We start from the raw sequence: 24069 nt of genomic DNA on the forward strand, positions 1-24069 counted from the left end.
AAGTTAACAAATATTCAGGGTTAGCTTTTTCTTTCCATCACGAATTTATTGAGTTCTTCAAACAACGTTAATGGAATTATTCAAAGCTTCAACCAACATCAATGGAGAATATGAAAAATCGACATTTAACCATATTATGCTAATATGATTTATAAAATTTATAGTGTACATTGATTTGTAAATGCATCAACTAAAAAATACATTTAACTTTATGTATAATGATAAACTAATTAATTTTCAAATATATTTAAAATGATGTTGTTATAACTTGATATTATAAAGTCGTTCATGTGAATAATTAATTTTTCTTATTTGTGCTATTTTGACATTGAAAAGATGTGGAATGAGGAAGAAGATGACATATATATGGTTGAGGAAGAAGAAGATTACCGAAGATGATGGACACTTTTTAATTTTTAATATTCTAAGATGATTGCATATTTATGTTGGACAATTTTTTTTTTTTTTTTGAAGATGATTGACGAAGACCATTGGAGATGATGATGAAGGTCGATGATGATCGAAGATGATATTCCATAATATTGTGTTATTTATAGATTAAATAAATATTTAAGGGAGGGATTAATATGCAATTTATAATAATTTAAAGGGTATAAATATATATTTAATCTCTCCCTATTTCTTGTAAACAAACAAGCCTTAATATAATTTATTAGATGGATGGCTATGATTTAATAAACTTAATCTAACGGTCCAGAATTATCTAAGGTTTTGAAGTCGTCGTAGGCCGACGACCTTTACAGAATTTTTCATCGAATCAAGTACTAATTGACTTCGATCATTCCAACGTAGATATTTCATACCTTATGGAGCTCGGTCGTGAAATTACAACGCACAATCATTGATGATCATATTTGGTCTTAAAGTAATCATCGTCATGATCTAACCTAGATCTTTATGATTTCTTGCCAAGTGGATTTTATACTTCTGAATCTTTGAACTAGCCAAACAGATTCAAATTTATATCACTCAAATCCAGGTGAAATAATAAAGTCATAAAATCTTTCTTTAGCCTTGAACTCTATTGTCTAGGCGTTCTAATAATAGTTCATATCTTTTGTTACTTTCAACAAGTAAGACTAGCTTGTCTTGAATTGATCTAGAAATCAATCAACTTTCAAAAGTCCATCAAAATAGAGCTTATGAATGTTAACTTGTTGATATGGTCTAAGCAACAATGCCAAAGATTAGTTGAACTCAAATCAAGGGGTTGATTTGAACCTAGTAAAGTTTTTATTGTTAAAGAGTTGTTTGTTTTTAATCAAGCATATTAACTCAACCCGAAAATGACCATTTCATTCAAATAAACAAACAAACATTGTTTTTATTTTTCTTGAATGTGAGTCTTTCTGTGTTTGAAGCAGAAATTTAGGTATGCTGATTATGGAACAAAATAGCCATTAAGTTCCAGTCTTTGAAAGGACTTAAAACAAACCAGATGACCCTAAAACTAATGTAGCATTGCAATGCTTCATTTCCCACTTGTAGGCTTCCATTAGTATATCCTAGCTTCCATTATTTGAGTTATTACCGAAGTAAGAACCTCAAGCGGTATATGATACCAAGGAAGTTTGATTGCTAGGTCACTTTTCTTTAAACATAAACTTATAGGTAGAAACAGAATTGTAAATTCCTTTCATTTATTCCTTTGTTTTCCTATTTCTTGTACCCTTTCTTATAGCCTTAAGAATTGAACTCTCTAGTGTTGACTTTTATACTTTGTTTAGACATGTCCAATGTCACTCCAACAAAGTTCTTACCATTTATGTTGAATATTCTGTTTCAACTAGATGATCTTACCAGAAGCTTCTAAAGTTCTCTAAGCATCGATCTATTCGAATGTCTAGGGACTAGACTCATTCGAGAATTAAATGGAAAAAGATATTAGGTTGTTAACCATTGGTAAAGCTGGGCGTTTAAACTCAATGCTTTATGATCTCAAAACTACATTGTATTTTGAATTCACAAGCACCAATTGGTTCGCCATTCGACTTTGATACTCGAAAACAACCATAAAAGTCGCTAAAAGAAACGTACATTTTAAATTGCTCATTTTCTCTTATTTCCGTGAATCGTTCTTGGATTCATTACCAATCGAGGAAATTTACTGTTACCTTTCTAAAAGGATTTACTGCAGTGCAAGATATTTAATTATAAACAATAATTTAAACATACATTAAAGCATGAAAAGTCTAAACATTTATCATGAATAATAACTTGAAAATTAAAGCAATCATGCAATTTAAACAAGTTATTAGCATTTTATTCGAATTTATTGTTCCGGCAGGTGTGAATAAAATGATTCCAAGACCCTAAAAACCATTGAAGAATTAAGCACATTATGTATTTTGACTCAATTCTAAAATCTTTTAGGTAAGCAAAAGCCTTTTGCTAATAGTCTAGAAACTACTCTTGGTTAATAGGTACGTCTAAGGACTTATTAGGTAAACCTATCCATTTTGCCACGACATAAAAGGACTCCTTACTTATATCGTTGAGTTTCACCAAAACTAACATGTACTCACAATTGTTTGTGTACCTTACCCCTTTAGAATCAATAAGTAACACCTCGCTATGGTGGAAAACTATTACTAAGATTGATGTAAAGGTTATCCAAGTAAGTGTTTTTGGCATGGCACCTTTTAACTCAATTTTTTAAGTTTGGAACTTAAGGCTCTTACTATGTTGGTTAGATTTTAAGTGAACTAAAATCCTTAATCATGCAATATAATCAAGCCATAATCTCATGCATAATTAAGACATATTTAAAGCAATAAATAACTTAAAACATGCATAAGATAAATGTGATCTAGTATGGCCCGACTTCATCTTGAAGCTTCAACTTCAAAATCCGTCTTGAAAATGGATTGGAAACTCCGTCTTGAATTTCACCATGGGAGGCGCCATTTTCTTCAAATAGGATAAGCTATAATTAAACTAATTACAACTATTTGATGGTACGCAGACCATATTTGAATTGAAAAAACAAACTTTGGTGCATTAGACCAATTACATTCAAATTAAGGTACGCAGACCATATTTTCTATCCTATTTGGGCCATACTAGTCACTTTCATTAACCTGCAAAACAGTACATATAGAATATATACCATTCACCCATTCATTATCATGAATGGCCCACATAGTTGGTTAGTAAAACACATTGTAATGCATCACATAAATATTTGCAGCAATTAATCAAGGGCACCAATAATCTACCAATTATCCAGTCCTTATTAATTCTAATCAAGTTGTTTTAACCTTAAAGGAATTGTAGACCTAATCAAGAGTTTATGACTAAAGGCTCCCACTTAAACCAATAAGTTTATATGCTTTACTAATTTTAAACATAAAAATGTATTTCTAGTCTAACCAGAAACATACAAGTTTAATTAAAATTTAAAGCTCACATAAAATTATAATCGAATCCATTTAATTTATTTTCGGTTGAATTTAAGAATTTAAATTAATTCAAGGTTTAATTTTAGTAAAATAATTAGTATAAATAAAATTTATAATAATTATAATATTCAAAATTAAAATCCGAGAAAATAATTTAAATTATTAATTTTAAAATTAATTAAAATTATTTCCGAACTGGAAATTCATATTAAAACCAAAACGTGTCAATCGTCGCAAGACGAGGCACTTGGGCTTGCGCCCAAGCCCCATCGAGCCTCGAGGCCGCATCGCCCCTCGACTGACCGTTGCACAAGGCACGAGAGGCAGCAGCCACGCGCAAACGCAGCAAGCCAAGCCACGTTTGCGCGCAGCCTGCCCGCGTACATCGCATCGCAGCAGCCCCTTCGCGAGGCATATATCGCTCGCTGCACGCGAGCCATCGCTGGCTGCACGAGCCAGCGCTCGCTGGTGCGAGCCATCGCTTGCCGGCGCGAGGCAGTGCGCGCTGTGGCGCAGCACGCTTGCTGCCCACACGCGACTGCTCGCAGTGCCTTGCTTGTCGCCCATCGCTCATCGCCCATCGCATAGAACACACGGCCAGCACCATTGCCTCGTGCGCCACCATGCTATGTTGCTCGCTACATTTGTACCGCACGGGCGACGAGCTCCCTTGCTCGTCGTCGCGTGCCCGCACTATACAACACCCCTTAAGGGTAACACGTAACATCCTTTGCTTTGTGCGTGCAACGTTTATGAGCGTTTTTCATAAAAAATTTAAAATTTTTAATTTAAAATTATCGACAAATTAGTAAATCATATTAATTTCATAATTTTAGGGCGAAAAGTCGAAAATTTATTAATCAATTAATTTCCGATTAACATGGATTCAAATCTAGGTCATAAAAGTTTAAGATTTATCACAAATTAACAATTTTTATGGTGGTTTTTAATCATGGATACCTAATTAAATCATTAATTAATTATGAAAATCAAATCAATTCTAAATTATTCGAATTTCAACAAATTAATCATAATTACAAATTAGGTTGTATAATTCAAAAGTCTAGGCATTAAAATTTGTTAAACATATACAGTAGGTCAATAAAAAATTCAAGATTTATCAACAAGAATCGCAAATATTCAATTTAACATCTTAAATTTACAAACTTTTGCGTTTGAAAAACTAAAACCTCCGAAAAGTCATAGTTAGGCTTCTAATTTGGGAATTCTGGGTTCGGCCGAAAAAAAGTATTTTTGTCAAAATTTTAGAATGCCTTTTACATGCGGAATTGACACAAAAATCACTCGATTTGGATGAGTAACGAATAAACTGCCGAAAAACTGCGTACATATAATTAAATAAACGCAATTTGCAATTAATTAACAATTACGAAAATTAATCACCCATTTTAATTCTTTGCAAATTTAACCATGTTATGCAATTTAGATTATGAAAATAATAAGAGGCTCGTGATACCACTGTAAGGTTATGATACATATGAACAACATAAATCATGCGGAAAAACCTTAATGCCAGGAAACATATTAATTGCACATAATCATATAATTAGTCTAGGATGCATACACTTTGTAGCGTGCCCTCCCTAGTTGCGCCCGAACCGAACAAGAACAAGTCTTTAGGACTCCAAGTGTCGTCCCTCCGTAGAAAGTCCACAGCACGTCCGGATCCGCCTTAAGATTGACCAACTAGAATCGCCCTTAAGGTTCTATTATTTTCGGCTAAATAGGAAAGTAATGTGGCTAATTTTTCTGCTCAAAAATCACAGCTTTTATTGTTTTAAATACTTATTGAAAAAATCGTGTATAAATTTGTGACCCTAGGCACATATTTATAGAATCATGGAAAAGGATTTCGAATCCTATTAGAACACTAAATTAATTAATTAGAATCCCTTTAGAACTCTATTTAATTAATTTCTAACTTCTAGGATTAGGATTTAATCATAGCACGAATTTCGATAGCTTTAGGATTCGTATAACACGCACACGAGCACGAACACGAGCACCGCACAGCCCGTGCGCATGTCTCGCGGCCCACGCGAACTGCACGGCGCCTTGGCCCAATGCTCGCATCCCACCTGATCCGTGCGCGCGCCACGCCTAGTTGGGCCTGGCCTTGCGCTGGGCCTGGCGAGGCTTCGGCGTGTGGTTTGATGCGTGTGGCTTGCTGGGCGAGGGCCTGGCTTCGTGCTGGGCCTTCGTCTAGCAAGTCTCGTCCGATGCTAATTCGTACGATACGCTTCCGATTAAATTCCCGATTCCGGATTTCATTTCCGATACGAACAATATTTAAGATTTTCGATTCCGGATTTAGTTTTCGTTTCGAACAAATATTTAATATTTCCGTTTCCGGAATTATTTTCCGATTCCGATAATATTTCCGATTCTGACAATATTTCCGTTTCCGGCAATATTTCCGATTCCGGTAATATTTCCATTTCTGATAATATTTTTCGATACGTACCATGTTTCCGTTTTCGGCAACATCTACGACTTGGATAATATTTATATTTCCGATACGATCCATATTTCCGTTTCCGGCAATATCATCGTTTTCGGAGTATTCATTTACTTGCCTTTGACGATCTTAGCTCCCACTGAAACCAAGATCCGTCGATTCCGAATATCCATAGATGGAGTATTTAATGCCATTAAATACTTGATCCGTTTACGTACTATTTGTGTGACCCTACGGGTTCAGTCAAGAGTAAGCTGTGGATTAATATCATTAATTCCACTTGAACTGAAGCGGCCTCTAGCTAGGCATTCAGCTCACTTGATCTTACTGAATTTATTAACTTGTTTAATTAATACTGAACCGCATTTATTAGACTTAACATTAAATGCATACTTGGACCAAGGGCATTATTTCCTTCAAATCTGCCATAAGTAAATTTCATTAAAATTATTAGACACTAATCCTCAATACCTGAGTGATTTGAGATTACTTGTTTGAGAACTGGTTACTTTGACATTGTCAACCGTCGCACCGTAAAAGAAGGCTATAAAGGCAACGCTCGAGTAATCACCTATCAAACGAAGTATAATCTCAAAATCGCAAGATTAGGGATTGTCCTCCCATAAATTGGGATGGGATGCTGAAAGTTGTACAAGGCCACTCGGAGAGCTAGAAACTGTAAAATGCATGGCCGTGCTCAGATGAATCATAGGTTATAATTATCTGTTTATTTGATCAGTTGAACTCTGAAACCGAGAAATACATCTGGACATAATAAGGATGACAACTCTTACCTTATGTTCACGAGCAAGCATCAAGCGACAAAGGAATTAGGCAATGCACACTTGTCTCTAAGGACAAGTGGGAGACTGAAGGAAATAATGCCCTTGGTCCAAGTATGCATTAAATGCTAAGTCTAATAAATGCGGTTCAATATTAATTAATTATGCAAGTTAATAATTCAGTGAGATCAAGTGAACTGTATGCCTAGCTAGAGGTCGCCTCAGTTCAAGTGGAATTAATAATATTAATCCACATCTTACTCTTGACTGAACCCGTAGGGTCACACAAATAGTACGTGAACATATCAAGTATTTAAGTGAATTAAATACTCCATTTTTGGATATTCGGAATCGACGGATCTCGGTTCCAGTGGGAGCTGAAATCGTCAAAAGGCAAATTATGAATACTCCGGAAACGATGATATTACCGAAAACGGAAATATGGATCGTATCGGAAATATAAATATTATCCAAGTCGTAGATGTTGCCGGAAATGGAAACATGGTACGTATCAGAAAATATTATCGGAAATGGAAATATTGCCGGAATCGGAAATATTGCGGAAACGGAAATATTGCCGGAATCGAAAATATTATCGGAATCGGAAATAAATTCCGGAAACGGAAATATTACATATTTGTTCGAAACGGAAATTAATTCCGGAATCGGAAATATTAAATATTGTTCGAATCGGAAATGAATTCCGGAATCGGAAAACGAATCGGAAGCGCGACGTACGAAATAAACATCGGACGAGCTTGCTAGACGCAAGGGCCCAACACGAAGCTAGGCCCGCGCCTAGCGAAGCCAGCGCAAAGCGAGCAAACAAAGCAGCAAGCCCGCGCCCCACCAAGGCAGGCCCAACCAAGCGCAAGGCGAGGCCAGGCCCAGCCAAGGCGAGGCAGCAGGCTGGCAGCGCCCACGCTTGGGCCGCGTGCCAGCGCTGCTGGGCCGCGCGTGCGGACAGCGCCCCTTGTGGGCTGTTCGTGCGTGTCATTGTGTTCGTGCATGCTTCGAATCCTTAGGCGCTTAGGATTTGTCCGGTTATATAGATTATTTTCCTAAATTCACTAGAGTTAGTCGTTTAACTAAACACTAAAAACAAAGGTTTAATTTAAGTCTAATTCTAATGGAATTAGATAAATTGAATCGTAGTGGATTTCTAACTCCGATAATCCCACCCGATAAATAGGTGATGAATAATCACAATTCATAGATAATATTCTCAAGTATTCATATAGTTTTAAAGATTAAACTAAGCTTAACAATTTGCCAAATAATTAAGTGCGAATAACATTAAAACCTTAGACTATATTATAGTTAATTGAATCTAAGGCAGACCCGAACGTGTTGTGGACTATCTACGGAGGGACGACACTTGGAGTCCTAAACTTGTTCTTGTTTGGTTCGGGAGCAGCTAGGGAAGGCACGCGTCACATGTATGTATCCTAGATTATGCTAATTGACTATGTGGCAATTAATTTGGATTCCTGGCTTTATGGTTTTTCCGCATGAAATATATGTTTTAGATTTGTCATAACCTAACATTCAATTCACTTGATCTCACTGAATTATTAACTTATTAATTAATACTGAACCGCATTTATTAGACTTAGCATTAAATGCATACTTGGACCAAGGACATTATTTCCTTCACTTTTCTCTAAGGTCAACAACCACAAGGTCCACAACCTTGGAGACAACACCAGAGGTAGTCAATGAGCTAGAACACCACAAACACAAGCTAATGCGCAAGGTCTTCTAGCTGACAACATCCTTATTCAGCCTGAAACACAAGCTTTTAATGGAAAGAGGAGTACAATTTGGAAGGAATACATGAAACTTGACTCGTCAGAAACTAAAGATGGGAAAGAGAGGGCAATTTGCAAACATTGCAAGACCGAGTCTTTCATCGCCAACTCACATTATGAAACTACCAACATGAGAAAGCATATCCACAACGTTATCTTGCATAAGTTCAACGTACGAATACTGACTGAAAAACATGTTTTATTTATGAGCAAAAGGTATACAAGGAGTTGATATCTATAGCCATTATAAAACATAGATATGCATTTTCTTTGGTCGAGCATGAGGGTAACAGGAAAATTCATGCATATTTGAATCATTAAGTAAGAAGTATTTGTAGAAACACTGCTAAAGCTGATTGTTTAAATATGCATAAAAGTTTGAAAGTTGAACTGAAGGAAACTCTTAGTAATGTTTATGGTCGTATCTCTTTGACTTATGATGTGTGGACTTCTTGTCAAACTGAAGGATATTTGTGTCTCACTGCTCATTACGAGGATGCTAATTGGAATTTAGTTAGTGAAGTTTTAGAGTTTTGTCACATACACCAGACACTGGAAAAACAATGTATAGTGTTGTGTTAGCCTTGATTCAAGATTGAAGTATCGAGGATAAGATATTTTGTTTCACATTAGACAATGCCTCTAGCAACGATAAATTGCAAAATTATTTGAAAGATACGTTGAAGGGACGAGGCTCTTTGTTACACAATGGTGATTTTTTTCATGTTTGGTGTGCTGCACATGTACTGAATCTGATAGTTAAGGATGAACTTAAGGTCATTGAACATGTTTTTGTTAAGGTTAGAGATTGTGTGAAGTACATTAAGTAGTCTGAAACAAGAAAAAGTACTTTTCGCTATCGTGTTAAGTTAGAAAAGATAGGAGAAACTAAATCGGTGTGGCTTGATATTTCTACAAGATGGAATTCTACATACTTGATGCTTGAAAGGACTTCTCTATACCGTGAGGCTTTCATGGACATGGTTATAAAATACTCCTCTTTCAAACGTTGCCCTGACTTTGAAGAGTGGGAGAATCTTCAGAAAATTTAAGATGTTTTGGAACCTTTCTCTCGCATAACTAAGTTGTTTTCAGGATGCGATTATCCTACCTCAAATTTGTAATTTGGGAATGTTTGTAAGATTCTTATGTTGTTGACAGATTTGACAGGTAGGTATTAAAACAAATGGCAATAGAAATGAAGATCAAATTTGATAAGTATTGTTTCAACTCGGAAGAGGATGATTATAGCATGTTATTTACCTTTGATATAGTTCTTGATCCTCGTTGCAAGCTTTCTGTTCTGATGTTTAGTTATGAAATTTTGTATGGGAAGGCAATAGCTGAGTTAAAAGTTTCTTATGTCACATGCAAGTTAGAGATATTTTGCCAGGAATATGCTCCGGAAGGCTCCATCCCACATGAAGCTACAAGCACACCATCTGACAATCACAAGCGTAAATTTGACTATTTTGCAGTAAGTTTTATTTTTTGTTTATATATTTTTCTGTTTTCATACAGTTTGTTTAGTTACCTATCTTGCCATTGTTGGGTTATTTGGCTGCTGAGTTTGCAGGTTTATTCTATGTTCTAATATTAGTATATTGGTTGATATTTAAATTTGGTTAATTCTGAATTATTATTATGCCAATGAATTTAAGGCATAATCATGTTCTGATCATTTGTTACCAGTAAGGAGTCACATGGACCATAATTTAATAGTTGCATGACTTATTTTTCTATTTATTGTTCTTTTAGACATATGACAACAATGAAGTTGTGCCTTCTTATGCTGGGAGATCACAATTGCAAGCTTATCTTGGGGATGTTAAATTGGAACGAACAACTAAACTTGACATCTTACATTTTTGGAAAGAGAATGAGTAAAAGTATGGAACACTTTCTCGTCTTGCTAGAGATATACTCATTGTTCCCCTCACAATTGTGGCTTCGGAATTAACCTTTAGTATAGGAGGTCGAGTTTTGAATAAGTATAGAAGTTCTACTCTTCCTGGACATGTGGGGGCTTTGATAACATCTCGTAGTTGGTTGGTTATGAAAGTAAGTTCATTTCAACCTTTATGTTTAATTGATTTGTTTCTTTCTATGGAGATATTGCATTTGCTTATATTGGGTAAAATGGGAAAATGCTATTCCTGACTCCTTTTTTTCCTTGAACATGCAGTGAATGAAGATGACGGCTGTGTTGGTTCCTTTGTGGTTTGGGCTACACCAAAATCTTGTTCATAATCAACATGATGTTAATAGGATACATTAGCTAATTGTTAATCCGTACTAATTTGATGTCAATACTATATATTAGCTAATTGTTACTAATTAGAGGAAGTAGCATCTTATTGGAGTTATGAAGATCTGACTTTTGGATATTTGCTTATTACTATCTTAGATTGTTGTAAGAAATTAGGGTTGAATTACTCCAGTATGACTTTTGGACATAATATTTTGATATAAGCTAGTTAGAATAGAACATTGCCTATGACTTTGGCCATTTGCTTAGTTACTTATTAATTTTTATCTGATAAGTTATCTTCCATGTCCAAAATGGATGTCTTGAAGATATTATTTTTAAATTTATTTACCATGTGCTAATGTTGGTTTTATTTCCATTATTTTCTTATCATTTGTTGAATGATCTTATTTAAATGAGCCAAAAATAAGATAAGATTACTAAACTAACATATCATTCTATGTTTTTTTTACATTGACACTATCATAATATTGAAACCTTTTTCTATAACACAAAACAATATAAATTAATAAAAGAATAATAATAATAATAATAACAATAATAATAAATAATTAAATAATTATAATATGAACAGCTAAGAAAAACTTGTATTTAAAATAATTGATAAATTGGAGTTGCTCTTCATTCAGATCAATTTTATATTTTCTGTTCGGGTTGATTTAAAATTTACAGTTATTTTCGGTTCGGGTTAATTCGGTTTCGGGTGAAGATCGGATCGGGTTCTTCGGTTCGTTCGGATATCGGGTTATTTCATGTCAAATCACTTCCAGATCGATTTTGGGTTCGATCTATTCGATTTTTGGGTTGATTTTGAGTCGTCGCTTCGAATTAATTTCGAGTTACAAATCGAATCAATCAGATCAGGTTTTCGGGTTCGGGTCAATTTTGGCAAGTCTAGCCGAGACCCTTGGCTCGAACAATGGAAGGAAATGGATAAATGGTTGACCATCAAGACCAGGCCTTCAATCTGCGAAATAAAAAAAGCATATTCTTTCTCTGTCCTCCCTCCTCTTATGTCTGCATCCATCGCTCGTCCTTTTCGTCTCCCCTCCTCCTCTGTTCCAGCGTAACTAATTGGTTAATGCTTTCAGATTCTTTTGCCCCTTCTCTCTACTTCCCCTTCACTAACTCTTTTATTCCAAATTCCACCCAAAAATCGATACAAAAGTAAAGCAGAACCCACCAATTAATTCCCCTCAACCCCTCCAATTTCCATTATTTTGATCGGAAAAAATGGATCTGTGGTCAGTTCATATCAAATACAATAACCCATCTCCCATTTTTGCTCGAAGTTCATTTCCAGAGAAACCCAGTTCGTTTAATTTTGTTAAGAATTCGCCATTTTCAGTTGAAGATGGTGGGCGTGTTTTTGAGTTTAGAATTTCAAAGCGCAAGTATTCTCTCTCTCATAACAGTTCCTTCATTGTTAAATCTATGGGGAAGAAGGATTCTGATAATTTTTCATCTTCTTCAGGTACCCTTTTAGCCTTTCTCTATTTTGGGTACTTTTGATTTTTGCATTTTATTTTGCTGTAATTGTTTATACTGTTGCTTTTTACTTTCTTGAATTCTGTGTGTTTTTTATGGGACTTTTTTGAAATTTAGACATTAGTTTAGTTACAGATTTTGTCATGAGTGGATGCTAACTAATTTAGTGGATTAAAGCATTTAGGATGGTACCCAAAACCTCAGCTCAAATCCCGCTTGGGATTGGAATAATTTTGTACACATTATGGTCTTGCATATTGGGATTGTGAAATTGAAACTGGTAGAAATGGGGTTGGGGGGAGGGGGGCATTAAGTAGCCTTGCCATATTAGGGGCTAAAAGTTGGAAATATCGGGTGGGATGTTCATGTTTCGGAAGTGATTATAATGTCTAGTTGAGTTTTACTGGCAAATGTGGAAACTGTGTAGTATTCATCTCAGAATTCTCCTACTATCACATGGTCATATCTCATTCACTTGGTAGTGAAGATGGTTTATCTTATAAGGTTTCATTTCAAGGTTAATTTGCCATATAGTCTCCGCACTTCAACGTATGACGCAGGCCTTGCTCGGCACTGTTGTGTGGCTGACGAGAGGACTGACTAGCGTTAGTGAAAGAATAAGAGAGGGAGAGAAATATTTTCCGTGGCTTTCTCATTACTGATTCTTCAGTTATATACAAAATGATCAACGTAATATTAGGCTAATTCTATGGAACTAATTGCGTAATGCTAGGCTATAATATCTCACCTAAATACATACTTGCCTAAAACAAAATATATGAGATAATCAAAAGATTATATACAGAATATTAACATATTCTATCACACCCCCGCAGTCGAAGCGGGAGGTAACCGTACGCTGAGACTGTCCCGAAAATCCTCAAATAATACCAAAGGAAGTCCTTTGGTAAATATATGCTATTTGATAACGCGAGGGAACATGTAACACGCGTACCTGTCCGCGAGCCACTTTTTCACGAACAAGATGAATGTCCATATCAATATGCGCTGATGCTGAACCGGATTGCCTGATAGGTAAATGACACTAATATTATCACAATACACCAAAGTGGCTTTCCGAATCGGACATAGGAGTTCCAACAATAAGTTTCGTGACCAACATGATTCCGAAACCACATTAGCAACTCCCCTATATTCTGCCTTTGCACTCGAACGAGATAAGGTTGCTTGTCGTTTTGAGGACCAGGAGATCAAATTATCACCAAGAAACACACAATAGCCGGACGTCGAGCGACGAGTATCCGGACACCCGCCCTAATCTGCATCCGTATAAGAAAGGAGAGTGGTGATGGAAGAAGGAAATAAATTAAGCCATGAGTCAATGTGCCATGAACATAGCGAATGATACGCTTGAGAGCTTGCATGTGTCCAATCATAGGATTATGCATAAACAAACAAATTTGTTGAACCGCATAGGAGATGTTGAGCCGGGTGAATAATTTTTTGGTGCTCCTGCAAGACTACGAACATGTGCCGGATCATCATACGGGGTGCCAGAGGAATCACTCATTTTTGGCTTAGTGTCAGCTGGTGTCGGAGATGACTTACAAGAGGCCATGCCAGCCCTCTCAACAATATCTTCGGCATATTTGCGCTGGGAGAGGAATAAGCCACCTGTGTGCCTTGTCACATCAATGCCTAAAAAATAATGCAAAGGGCCCAAATCTTTCATTTCAAACTTCGAGCTAAGAAGATCAATAATAGACTTGTGAAGTGTATCTGAAGAGCAAGTGAGAATTATATCATCCACATAAAGGAGGAGGTAAGCCATATTGTTGCCGTGATGGTACACAAATAGAGAATTATCGGACCTGTTGTTCACAAAACGAATACGAGATACAAAATCTGCAAACCTTTTGTACCAGGCCCGGGGAGCCTATTTAATAAGGCCATACAAGGATTTTTCAGCAAACAAACATGATTAGGATGATGTGGATCACGAAACCCCATGGGTTGGTGCATGTACACTGTTTCCTTAAGCTCCCCATGCAAGAAAGCAATTTTAACATCCAATTGATGTAAAGACCAATTCTTCGAAAGAGCTAGACTGAGTACTGTACAAATGGTTGCCAGTTTGACCACCGGACTGAAAGTCTCACCACAGTCGATCCCAACCTGTTGAGTTTTGCCATCACCTACAAGACGGACCTTATGCCTCTCAAAAGTACCGTCACACAATTCTTTATGCGAAAAAATCCACATAGAACGAATAACATTAACATTAGGCGGACGGGGCACCAACTCCCACATCTTATTTTTAATTAGAGCATTATATTCATCATCCATGACCAATTTCCAGTTCGGGTCACGAAGAGCAGTCAACGGGTTAAGGGGAATGGGTGATTTTGTAACCGAGGTATGCAAGTTAAGACGACGGTTCAGCTTAACAATGCCATGTTGACTACGTGTGACCATACGAGTGGTGGTGGTGGGAATGGCGTGGACCTAAGGGAGGGGGAGTTGGGCTAATATGGCCAGAAGCTGTCAGCCTTGTGAGCTGGTCAAGGGGCTGACTGTGTTGGGCGTGTTCACTGGGCCCGGTGAACAGTGCTGGACCTCAGTAGGAGAGGGAGGTGAAGGATGTGGGCCAGCATGCTGTGGACTGGACGGAGCATGCCCAGTTGGTTGCTGGACTAGAGTGTGGTCCACGGGCAGAATGGGTGGGGTATGGGACTCATGCAAAGGGTTTTGAGGGGTTTGGGCTGGTGTGTTTGGGCCAGCGTGCTGATGATACACATCATAAGGGGTTGGGCCTTCATCCGAGAAATGATAAGTGTGAGGTTCGGCATTGTGTAATTGGGAGAAAGGGAATTTTGTTTCATCGAATACTACATGACGGCACACTATAATTTTGTGGGATGACAGATCAAAACACTTAAACCCCCGATGATTTGGCGGATACCCCAAGAACACACACGGAGTGGAACGGGCCTGGAGTTTATGAATAGTGGTGGAGGAAAGAGAGGATAACATAAGCACCCAAAAACCCGAAAATGTGAGTATGATGGATCCCGTTGGTAAAGAATTTTGAGAGGAGATTGGTTGGACAATAATTTGCTTGGAAGAGTATTAAGGAGGTATGTAGCCATTTCTAAGGCGTGATGCTAAAAATAAGGTGGTAAAGAGGCATGAGCTAGAGGCATGAGCTAAAAGAGTTCGAACAATATTATTAGTTGACTGTATTTTTTGCTCTGCTTTACCAATTTGGGATGATGTGTGGGGGCAAGAAAGACGGAATGACATGCCATTAGACTCGCATAAATCCCAGACCTGTTTATTATCATATTCCCGACCTTTATCACATTGAACATTCTTAATGGGTCGCCCAACTTGAGTTTGAATGAATGATTTTAAGCATACAAATTTGGAAAATACTTGTTATTTTCGTGACAACGGAAAAGTCCACAAATATTTTGAAAAGTCATCCAAAAACAAGACATAATAGCGGTGCCCTGCAGAGCTCAAGACAGGGGATGTCCACAAATCACTATGGATAATATCAAACGGCATGGAAGTAGTAGAAATAGAAGACATAAATGACATTTTAATATGTTTTCCAAGCACACAAGAATGACAAACTTGAGAATTACGAGTTCCAGTATACTCAATAATTTTATTTTGCCTAAGAAAATTTAAAATAGGAGCTCCCGGGTAACCCAACCGGTCATGCCAAAGAGACGAAGCTAGAAAAGCGGATGGAGTAGTGGCTTGATTTTGGATGGTGGTGGTGATTGAGTAAAGATCTCCCGTGCTCTCACACCTCATGAGACGCATCCCCGTCACAATATCCTTCACAGAAAATCCAAAAGGATCAAATTCAACCGACACATTATTATCAATGGTGAATTTACGAACCGAAACCAAATTCTTAAATCAAATTGGGAGCATGAAGGACATTTTTAAGGGACAATGGAGGGTTTGGGGGAGATAAACTAGTATGACCACAACCACGAATTGGAATTGATTGACCACTACCAACAGTAATACCATTATTTTTGCTCAAATTAAAATAAGACGAGAGATTACCTTGGGTGGATGTCATGTGTGACGTTGCTTCGGTGTCCATGTACCAATTCGGATCGGGCGGGGCGAGTGTCATGGTGTGAAAAGCGGACTCAATGTCTGTTGGCATATACGGGGGCTGATCTGAGGCAGTGAAAGCAGCATGGTTTGGGCGTGGGCCCAAAATTTCTCCTTGAGTCTGCTGTGCACGAATCGGGCCATGAGAAGGAGCAGCCCAATCCCAGTGGTTGGGTAAGGGCATGGTGCTACTGCCGGATTCGAAACCCACCTCCATCCACCTGACTGGTACGACCATGGTGGGTGGCTGTACTGCTGACTGCTGTCCCGTCGGTGCCGGCTGGCCACCGCCACTGCCTCCGCGAGAGCCACCGTGACCCTTGCCGCCGCGACGACCTCCGTCCCCGTTGTGCTTGGTTTTGTTGTTGTTGTGATTCCGACCATTCCCACCATTTCTACCATTCCTACCATGTCGTTGATTCGACTGAACATCTGAATCCCTGTCAACCTCTCGAGTCGCAGCCACCATGGCGGAGGGAGAGTCATCGAACATTTGTGCCATGGCCTTTTCTTCAAGCAAAAGACTCGAACGAGCCTCTGAAAAAGGAGGAAGGGGCTTTGCATGCCTAATCTGCGAAATAACATACTTGTATGCCTCCAGCCACTAAGCGAAGAACCAACCTATTTTCAGACACCGGAGCCCCGGCGCTCTTCAACTGATCCGCCAACGTCTTGAGCTTCTGACAATAAGCTGATGCATTAGGGAAATCAACCATCTTCATGTGAGTGAAGTCTTGTTCCAGAGCCACCGCACGCGAGTTTTTGTGATCCTGGAATGTCTCCCAAAGCCTATCCCAGACCTCTTGCGCCGTGGCATCTGGCTCCATGATGGTGTGAAGAAGGTCCGTAGAGATGGTGGCATTAATCCACTAAAGGACCGCAGCATCAAGAGTCGACCACAACTCTTTGTCTTCATCCGTAGTAAGATCCTTCTCCTTGCCCTGTTCTGGTGGAATGATGTGGTCGAGAACCCGGTGTGACCGAGCATGGAGCTTGAATAGTTCAACCAAAGCGGAATAGTGGTCTGTTTCCATCTCAAGAACGATAGGGATGTGGTTCTTGATGTTCGAGACGGCAAGCGCCGGATGGAACGTGGAGTCAGACATGGGAGCGACGGAAGGTGGAGAAGTAGAGAAGAGAAGGAGTCTAGGGCAGCGGAAAACCTAGAAGTCTGATACCATGAAAGAATAAGAGAGGGAGAGAAATATTTTCTGTGGCTTTCTCATTACTGATTCTTCAGTTATATACAAAATGATCAACGTAATATTAGGCTAATTTTATGGAACTAATTGCGTAATGCTAGGCTATAATATCTCACCTAAATATATACTTGCCTAATACAAAATATATGAGATAATCAAAAGAATATATACAGAATATTAACATATTCTATAAGTTAGCTGTTGGCTGTGACTGTTGGCTGTGACTGGGACTGCTGTCCCCGGCTGCTACCAGTATCTCCTCGATACGACCTCGTTCTCCGCCACCTTGACCACGGGCTCCTTACCGCAAGCTTCTCCTAGCGGAGAAGGCGGGGATACAGAAGCCAGGAGCAAAGGGACAGAAGCATATTTATGTGTTTGCCAGGAACAAGGCATATTGGGATGCTGCTCTTATGACCCCTGCTGCCCGTTCTATATCGATTGTCGCTCCTTACTTTTCATCTTATTTGAAATCTCTTTTTTCGGTTGAAATAATACGAAAAGTAAGTTTTTTTAGTCTCCATGGGAACACTTCAACATAATCTCCATGCGAACACTTCAATTCAAATTTTAGAAATTTGGTCTTACTAAGTGCTTCTTGAGGAGAAAGCAGCCGAATATTCATCTCTGAATTTGGTGTATAAAAATTAAAGTGCAAAAGGTTTGGATGTGAATTTTAAGGAGTAGATTGACTGCTAGTGACGTGTTTGATTTAGAAAGTGAAGTGAGGAAGCTAGCTGCAGCCCCTGCAGGTACTATTAAGGTTTGTGTTGGTATTGAGTTATTGACGTTCCTCTTATTTTCTGGGGGAGAGGGCTAACATCGTCACAAGGTGGTGTGGTGTTGCAGATGCTTTGTTTTTTTATTTTTTTATTTTTTAACTAGGAAGGGGAATCCAAAATCTTTCTTTTTTGGTAGGTTAGAAGAACCACATATGATGTTGTCTGAACAAAGGGAAACAAAAATGCTGATAAAATATTGATGATGGAATTTACATTTCACCTTTTCTTATGGCCACAATAAGTTAACTAGACAAATTAGCAAAATTATGATAAACTAGTTATAATGATGATATATACTCCGTATATATATATATATATATTTTGTAATATATATTTTTTCTTTTTTGTAATTACCGATTAGGCCCTTAGTGGTCGAGCAAATTTTTATTGCTTATGAAGCGAGGATGCGAGCCCTATGATTATTTCACTCCCTTCTTTGGTAATAAAGACGCGATTAATGAACTTGGGACAATTTAAATTTTTATTCTTTCTCTGCCTCAAATGTTGCTGATTGCCACATTGACTCATCCCATATAGTTTGAACCGTAATACCTCTCTCTCTAATACCTTTCCCACACACCTACTACTGCGTTTTCCTTTCAATCTACAACCACCACCCCAACCGTCCCTGCTCCGCCGCCGTCGATGCCTCTCCTCTCTCTCTAAAGATGAACTAAAGACAATCAACCGAGATTAGGGAATAGGATTTAGATTGATTGCTCGCACACTTTTGGTTCTTTTAAATGAGCAACTAGATCTCCCTTACATATCTACTTTGGATTTTTATGAGAATTCTCGTGTTCATGTTTATGCACCCACCCATTCTTATGAATGTCCTATTTTCTTTCATCACTCTATACCAAAGAGAGCTTGCTTCTTTTAAAAATAGCTAGAGTCAACTTTCCTTTAAGGAGATGTTCTTAGGAATCAAGTTATCAACCTTGAGGTATTGCTCTTGATAAGTTGATAGGGTTTACAACCAATTTTCTAACTCATACTTCCTCTTTTTTTTTTAATACTTGTAACGTTTGGGCTTTTTCCACTATTTACATATTCTACTTTGCTATTGTTGGTAATTTATATGTAAGATAAAACATAGTCATGTGAGATCTTGACATTTTGTTAGATTCGTCTAAGTATTTACTTTCAAAATATCAACTTTTTATAATTTTGCTTAAATAGAATCAAAGATATTAATTATCAAAGTTGTGCATTCGCATGCGTGAGAGTGACCAACGTTGCGAGTAAAAACGAATGGAGGAGGTATTTATTTGTCTATCTTCTCCTAGTTCTTTAAACCGATGGCAATCTCATCTTTCTCCAAACCTCTTATAACGCTTGCTTGTGGGTAAATGGGTGGTACTAGGACATGTAGATATCAAGTTTGAATTAGCACAGAACACTGTCCAATAAGGATGCCATCACCGATGCAATCTCCTAGAATATCTTTTTGTAACAGGATCCTTAAAACCTTTCTTTCTAGGAATATTTTCGAAGGAAAGCTTAGCTTTGGATTCCACACCTTGCCAAAGAAATGGAGACTTTCTAATACAATCCAATTTGCAATGAGATCTGCCAAAGCAATTCTGCAAGGATCGTTTCTAAAAGGGCCGACACACCTTGTCAAAGAAAGGAAACAATTTAAAACAACCCAGTTCAAATTAATCTCGGTGATAGTGAACTAAGGCAGATTAGTCTTAAAAACATGAAATCAAAAGACAAATTACATGTCATTATTATGTCCAGAATTCCAGATACTTGGCTCTAATAACCCTTCTCAAAGGCTAACTTAAAGATGAACCCAGGATTTCCTTCCTCTTGGGATCTACCCATTGACCACAAGAGCAGCTTTTATAATGTGCGTACCCTTCATAAAAAAAGTAGCTTTGATGTTAAGCACCATATCCAATCTATTAGTCAGGCTTTTAACCAAAATTTTAGAGACATAATACCCCTTTTGGGCACCAGGATTTAATGGGGGAAGATTGTTGAGTTCATATCTTGGTCTCAACTGTTGCTAGAAAAATGTCTTCTTGAACATTTATTGTCTTTAATCACATCAAAACAAACTTTATAAACAGGAAATAGATAAACATAGCACATTGGATCAATCCACTCTCATAATTCCAGCTAAGGAATTTTTTTTAGAAAGGAAGCAAAATTAATACTGCATTGTGAATCTCATTATGCCAAGCGCTGTTAACCAAAGAGATTCTTGCCCTTTGGCAGTCACTAACCTATTTAATGAGAGACTTTAAATGAACAAATTTTGTGAGCACAGAATCTCTTGCTCTTTAGTATATCCATCATCTTAATCTCGAGTTTGTTGATAAAGTTCCTACTTGTATTAAGAACCCAAAAATAAAACAAGACATTGCCTTAATCCTCTGAAGAGGCCCTGCCCTAGGTGGCATTGAGGGGAGGACGGATATAAGTAGAGCTGTCAAATCAGGTGTCCAATTAGATTTGGGTTGGCTCATTGGATTTTGGGTCATGATGGGTCAGTGTGTCCATGCCGATTGAATTCAGATTCATGTCACTTCGGGTTTGGTTGGGTGGTTCTCGAGTCTCTGTTTGACAGCTCTAGATGTAGGCAGCTGTACCTTATAGTAAAGGGAGGTTGTTTCCAGTTGACCCTTCATCCAATATGCAATTACTTTTTGCTTACATTCAATGTGACACCTTTTCGTCATTGAAGCCTTGTTTAAGTTAACCTTTGGATATGACTCTAATGTAGGGAATGGTGATCATCCAAAATCCGGGGGCAATGGTCCCAAAGGAAATAATTCTAATGGGAAGAAATCGAACAACAACGCCAGTCAAAAGCCTCATCACATTACTTCAGACTGGAGAGAGTTTAGGGCAACACTCTTTGCTCGTGAGCAGGTAACCATATCAAATTTTTTAATTGGTCGTCATTAGTTTTCTTGAAACAACTGATATCTCCGTGGGTCCATCTGTCCATGTATTTTTCTTGATTGCATGATATGCCTGCCTAGTCATTATTTGGGCTGCCATGTGCCAATTTCTAAATCTTCAACAAGTATACTCATGGCTCCAATTTCATTTTTTGCGTTAAAAGTCTTTATGACGCACATCCTTCCAAACATAGAATTAAGATATGGGCTGCTCAAAAATAATAAAATACTATCTCAGAATATTTATCCATTGTAAGACTGCCATGTGATTTTTTTTAGTGCATCGCGGAAGATCTTTCCAGCAGCTTTTTGAAAATAATTTAGTTATTCTGCGTGAAGATGGAAGAAAATTGGTGGTGACATAATATGTTGCACATTGGTCTTGATAAGCACTAAAGTAGTTCACAGATCTTGTGAGCTTTTGGGTGGCAGTTGCAAATTGTGAATGAGATGTGGTTTTAACGGACAGTATAGGGAAAGAACATGATTGTAAGATGTTCAGTATGATTCCTAATTTTATATGAAGTATGAAGTAAATCATAACACGCACTAATAGTTCCATTCTTATGTGTGTTAAGTTTTGACTACTCGCACGAGCTTTGATCTCATTGTGCATCCTAAAATTGCTAGGAATTTTAGATAGTTATCCATGATGCCTGTTTCTGTGAGGATGTTCTTCGATTTCTTATGGATATTGACACCACTTCTTTAATTCTCTCAAAAAGTAACTTTTGTTATTGTGTTAAATGAACTCTTAGACCGCTGTTGAGCTATTGTTTTTTATTTGGGTTACAATGGGTAAACATGCATTTTTTAAGGAAAAGTAAATGCATTTAGCAACGGGCATGGTAAATTTTTGATTTTTTTTGGTTTGGAACTTGCGTAACACGGTTTGGAATGGTAACGAGAAATCAAACTCAACTAGGTAAAGGTTTCCTTCGCACAATGGATGCATGATTTTGTTGCTTCTTGTGGGCCAGGAGCAACTAAATTGCTTCCAATTATATTTTCTGTAACTCACTTCAAATTCATGGTATTGAGTTATTGAAGTGTAACGTAAATGTTTGGTAATAGCAATTTTAGTTGTGTTAGTGTTAAACGTGGTAAAAATCTTGTGCACTTTAGAGCATCTGGTAAGGTAACTGAAAGCTGTGTAAATTCAAATGGGCATTACGAATTATATCTAGCTGAATTTGCCATTTGGCTTCAATTTAGTTATTACACAATGCTTGTGAAAATCACAATATTAGTTTTTAATGCCCTGACATGGAATTCTGTTATTTCCTCCAATCCAATATAAGTCTCTTGAGTTATATTAATTTGACCAAAATGACTTGTTTTACGCTTAACTTTATTTAGTTTTTTTTTTTTATAAAAAATTTACTCTTTTCAAATCCCAAATGTGAATACCACTGTCATTAAAGGCTTTCTCTAATCAGGGCATTGTATCATTTTATGAGACTTCTGCTATGTTTTGCAAAATGCTAACACTTATTTTTTGAGGAAATACAAATTTACAGTATAGACTGCTCCAATGGTTTTCACTTTGCTGACTTGTCATGCCTTAATTACATTTTTTTTTTGGTGTAGGGAAATATGTTTTATATTGTGTCTCGTCTCCTGATCTATGCTTGTAAATCTTATTAGGCAGAATCTGTTGATGAGTCCGGCAGTCATGGCCATGATGGGTCACATTCACATATAGAATCAAAACCACTTGGTATGAAGTGGGCCCATCCTATTTCAGTACCAGAGGCAGGGTCCATTCTTGTTGCCACAGAAAAGTTAGACGGTGTTGGTACTTTTGAGAGAAGTGTGGTTCTCCTCCTCAGATCTGGGACTCGACACCCTCAAGAAGGTCCCTTTGGAGTGGTAATAAACCGCCCACTTCATAAAAAAATCAAGCACATGAAGCCCAATAATGTAGAACTAGCAACCACCTTTGCTGACTGTTCGTTGCACTTTGGTGGGCCTCTCGAAGCAAGCATGTTTCTGTTAAAAACAGGGGAAAAACCCAAGATCCCTGGATTTGAAGAGGTGATCCCTGGCCTGTGTTTTGGTGCTAGAAATAGTTTGGACGAAGCAATGGGATTGGTGAAAAAAGGGTTGCTTAAGCCCAATGATTTCCAATTCTTTGTTGGATATGCTGGTTGGCAACTTGATCAATTACGAGAAGAAATTGATTCAAATTATTGGCATGTGGCTGCATGCAGCACTAACTTATTATTCGGTAGTTCACCTGTTTCGTCAGAAGGTTTGTGGGAAGAGATATTACAACTAATGGGGGGTCAGTACTCGGAGCTCAGTCGAAAGCCTAAGCAAGATCTGTAATTCTACCTTCTTCTTCACGGCAACAGCGAGATGCAGGAACTTATATAATCAATAATAATAAGCTTGTGGTGGAATTTAAATTGGTAAGATATATTTGTATGTTACGTTAAAGTGTTAAACTGAATGTGTACATAGAATTGAAGAAGACTTGAGTAGTTAGCCCTTTGTTCATTTACTTGTATTGTATGTAGTAATACTGCCTTTTTAATTTTACTGTCAACTGCAGAATGATGAAAGACCTTTTTATAAAGAGAAACGTAGTCCACGCCATCCAGATTCCTGCTATCATATTGAGTTTGTACATTATTTACTTGTAATATATTGAATATTTTATGCTAGCAAAAGTAGAATGTAATCTTAAAATCTTTTTTGTTGTGAACTTGGGATTTGATTAAAACGGGAAAAAGTAGAGGCTATATCTTGTAATTTTGAAGGTCTAACTTTGACGGTAAATGATCTGAAACAATACTGATAAAACGATTTA

At 37.6% G+C, this 24069-nt stretch overlaps 1 protein-coding gene across 1 annotated transcript; it reads left to right on the top strand.

The window, feature by feature from the left end:
- Positions 1 to 11729: 11729 nt before the first annotated feature.
- Positions 11730 to 23873, top strand: LOC110778261 (uncharacterized). The gene is made up of 3 exons (XM_021982835.2): positions 11730 to 12237; positions 21074 to 21222; positions 22902 to 23873. The coding sequence occupies exons 1-3, from the start codon at positions 11997 to 11999 to the stop codon at positions 23583 to 23585; spliced, it is 1074 nt and encodes a 357-aa protein (XP_021838527.1). The 5' UTR covers positions 11730 to 11996; the 3' UTR covers positions 23586 to 23873.
- The last annotated feature ends 196 nt before the right edge of the window (positions 23874 to 24069 follow it).

The sequence above is a fragment of the Spinacia oleracea genome, chromosome 4, assembly GCF_020520425.1.
Source record: "Spinacia oleracea cultivar Varoflay chromosome 4, BTI_SOV_V1, whole genome shotgun sequence".
NCBI lineage: Eukaryota > Viridiplantae > Streptophyta > Magnoliopsida > Caryophyllales > Amaranthaceae > Spinacia > Spinacia oleracea.

Excerpts from the sequence above, each read along its gene's own strand:
- LOC110778261 (XM_021982835.2), top strand. The coding sequence starts at position 11,997 with ATGGATCTGTGGTCAGTTCATATCAAATACAATAACCCATCTCCCATT. Across the intron at positions 12,238-21,073 it reads TAATTTTTCATCTTCTTCAG|GGAATGGTGATCATCCAAAA; the intron begins GTACCCTTTTAG and ends ACTCTAATGTAG. Across the intron at positions 21,223-22,901 it reads CACTCTTTGCTCGTGAGCAG|GCAGAATCTGTTGATGAGTC; the intron begins GTAACCATATCA and ends AAATCTTATTAG.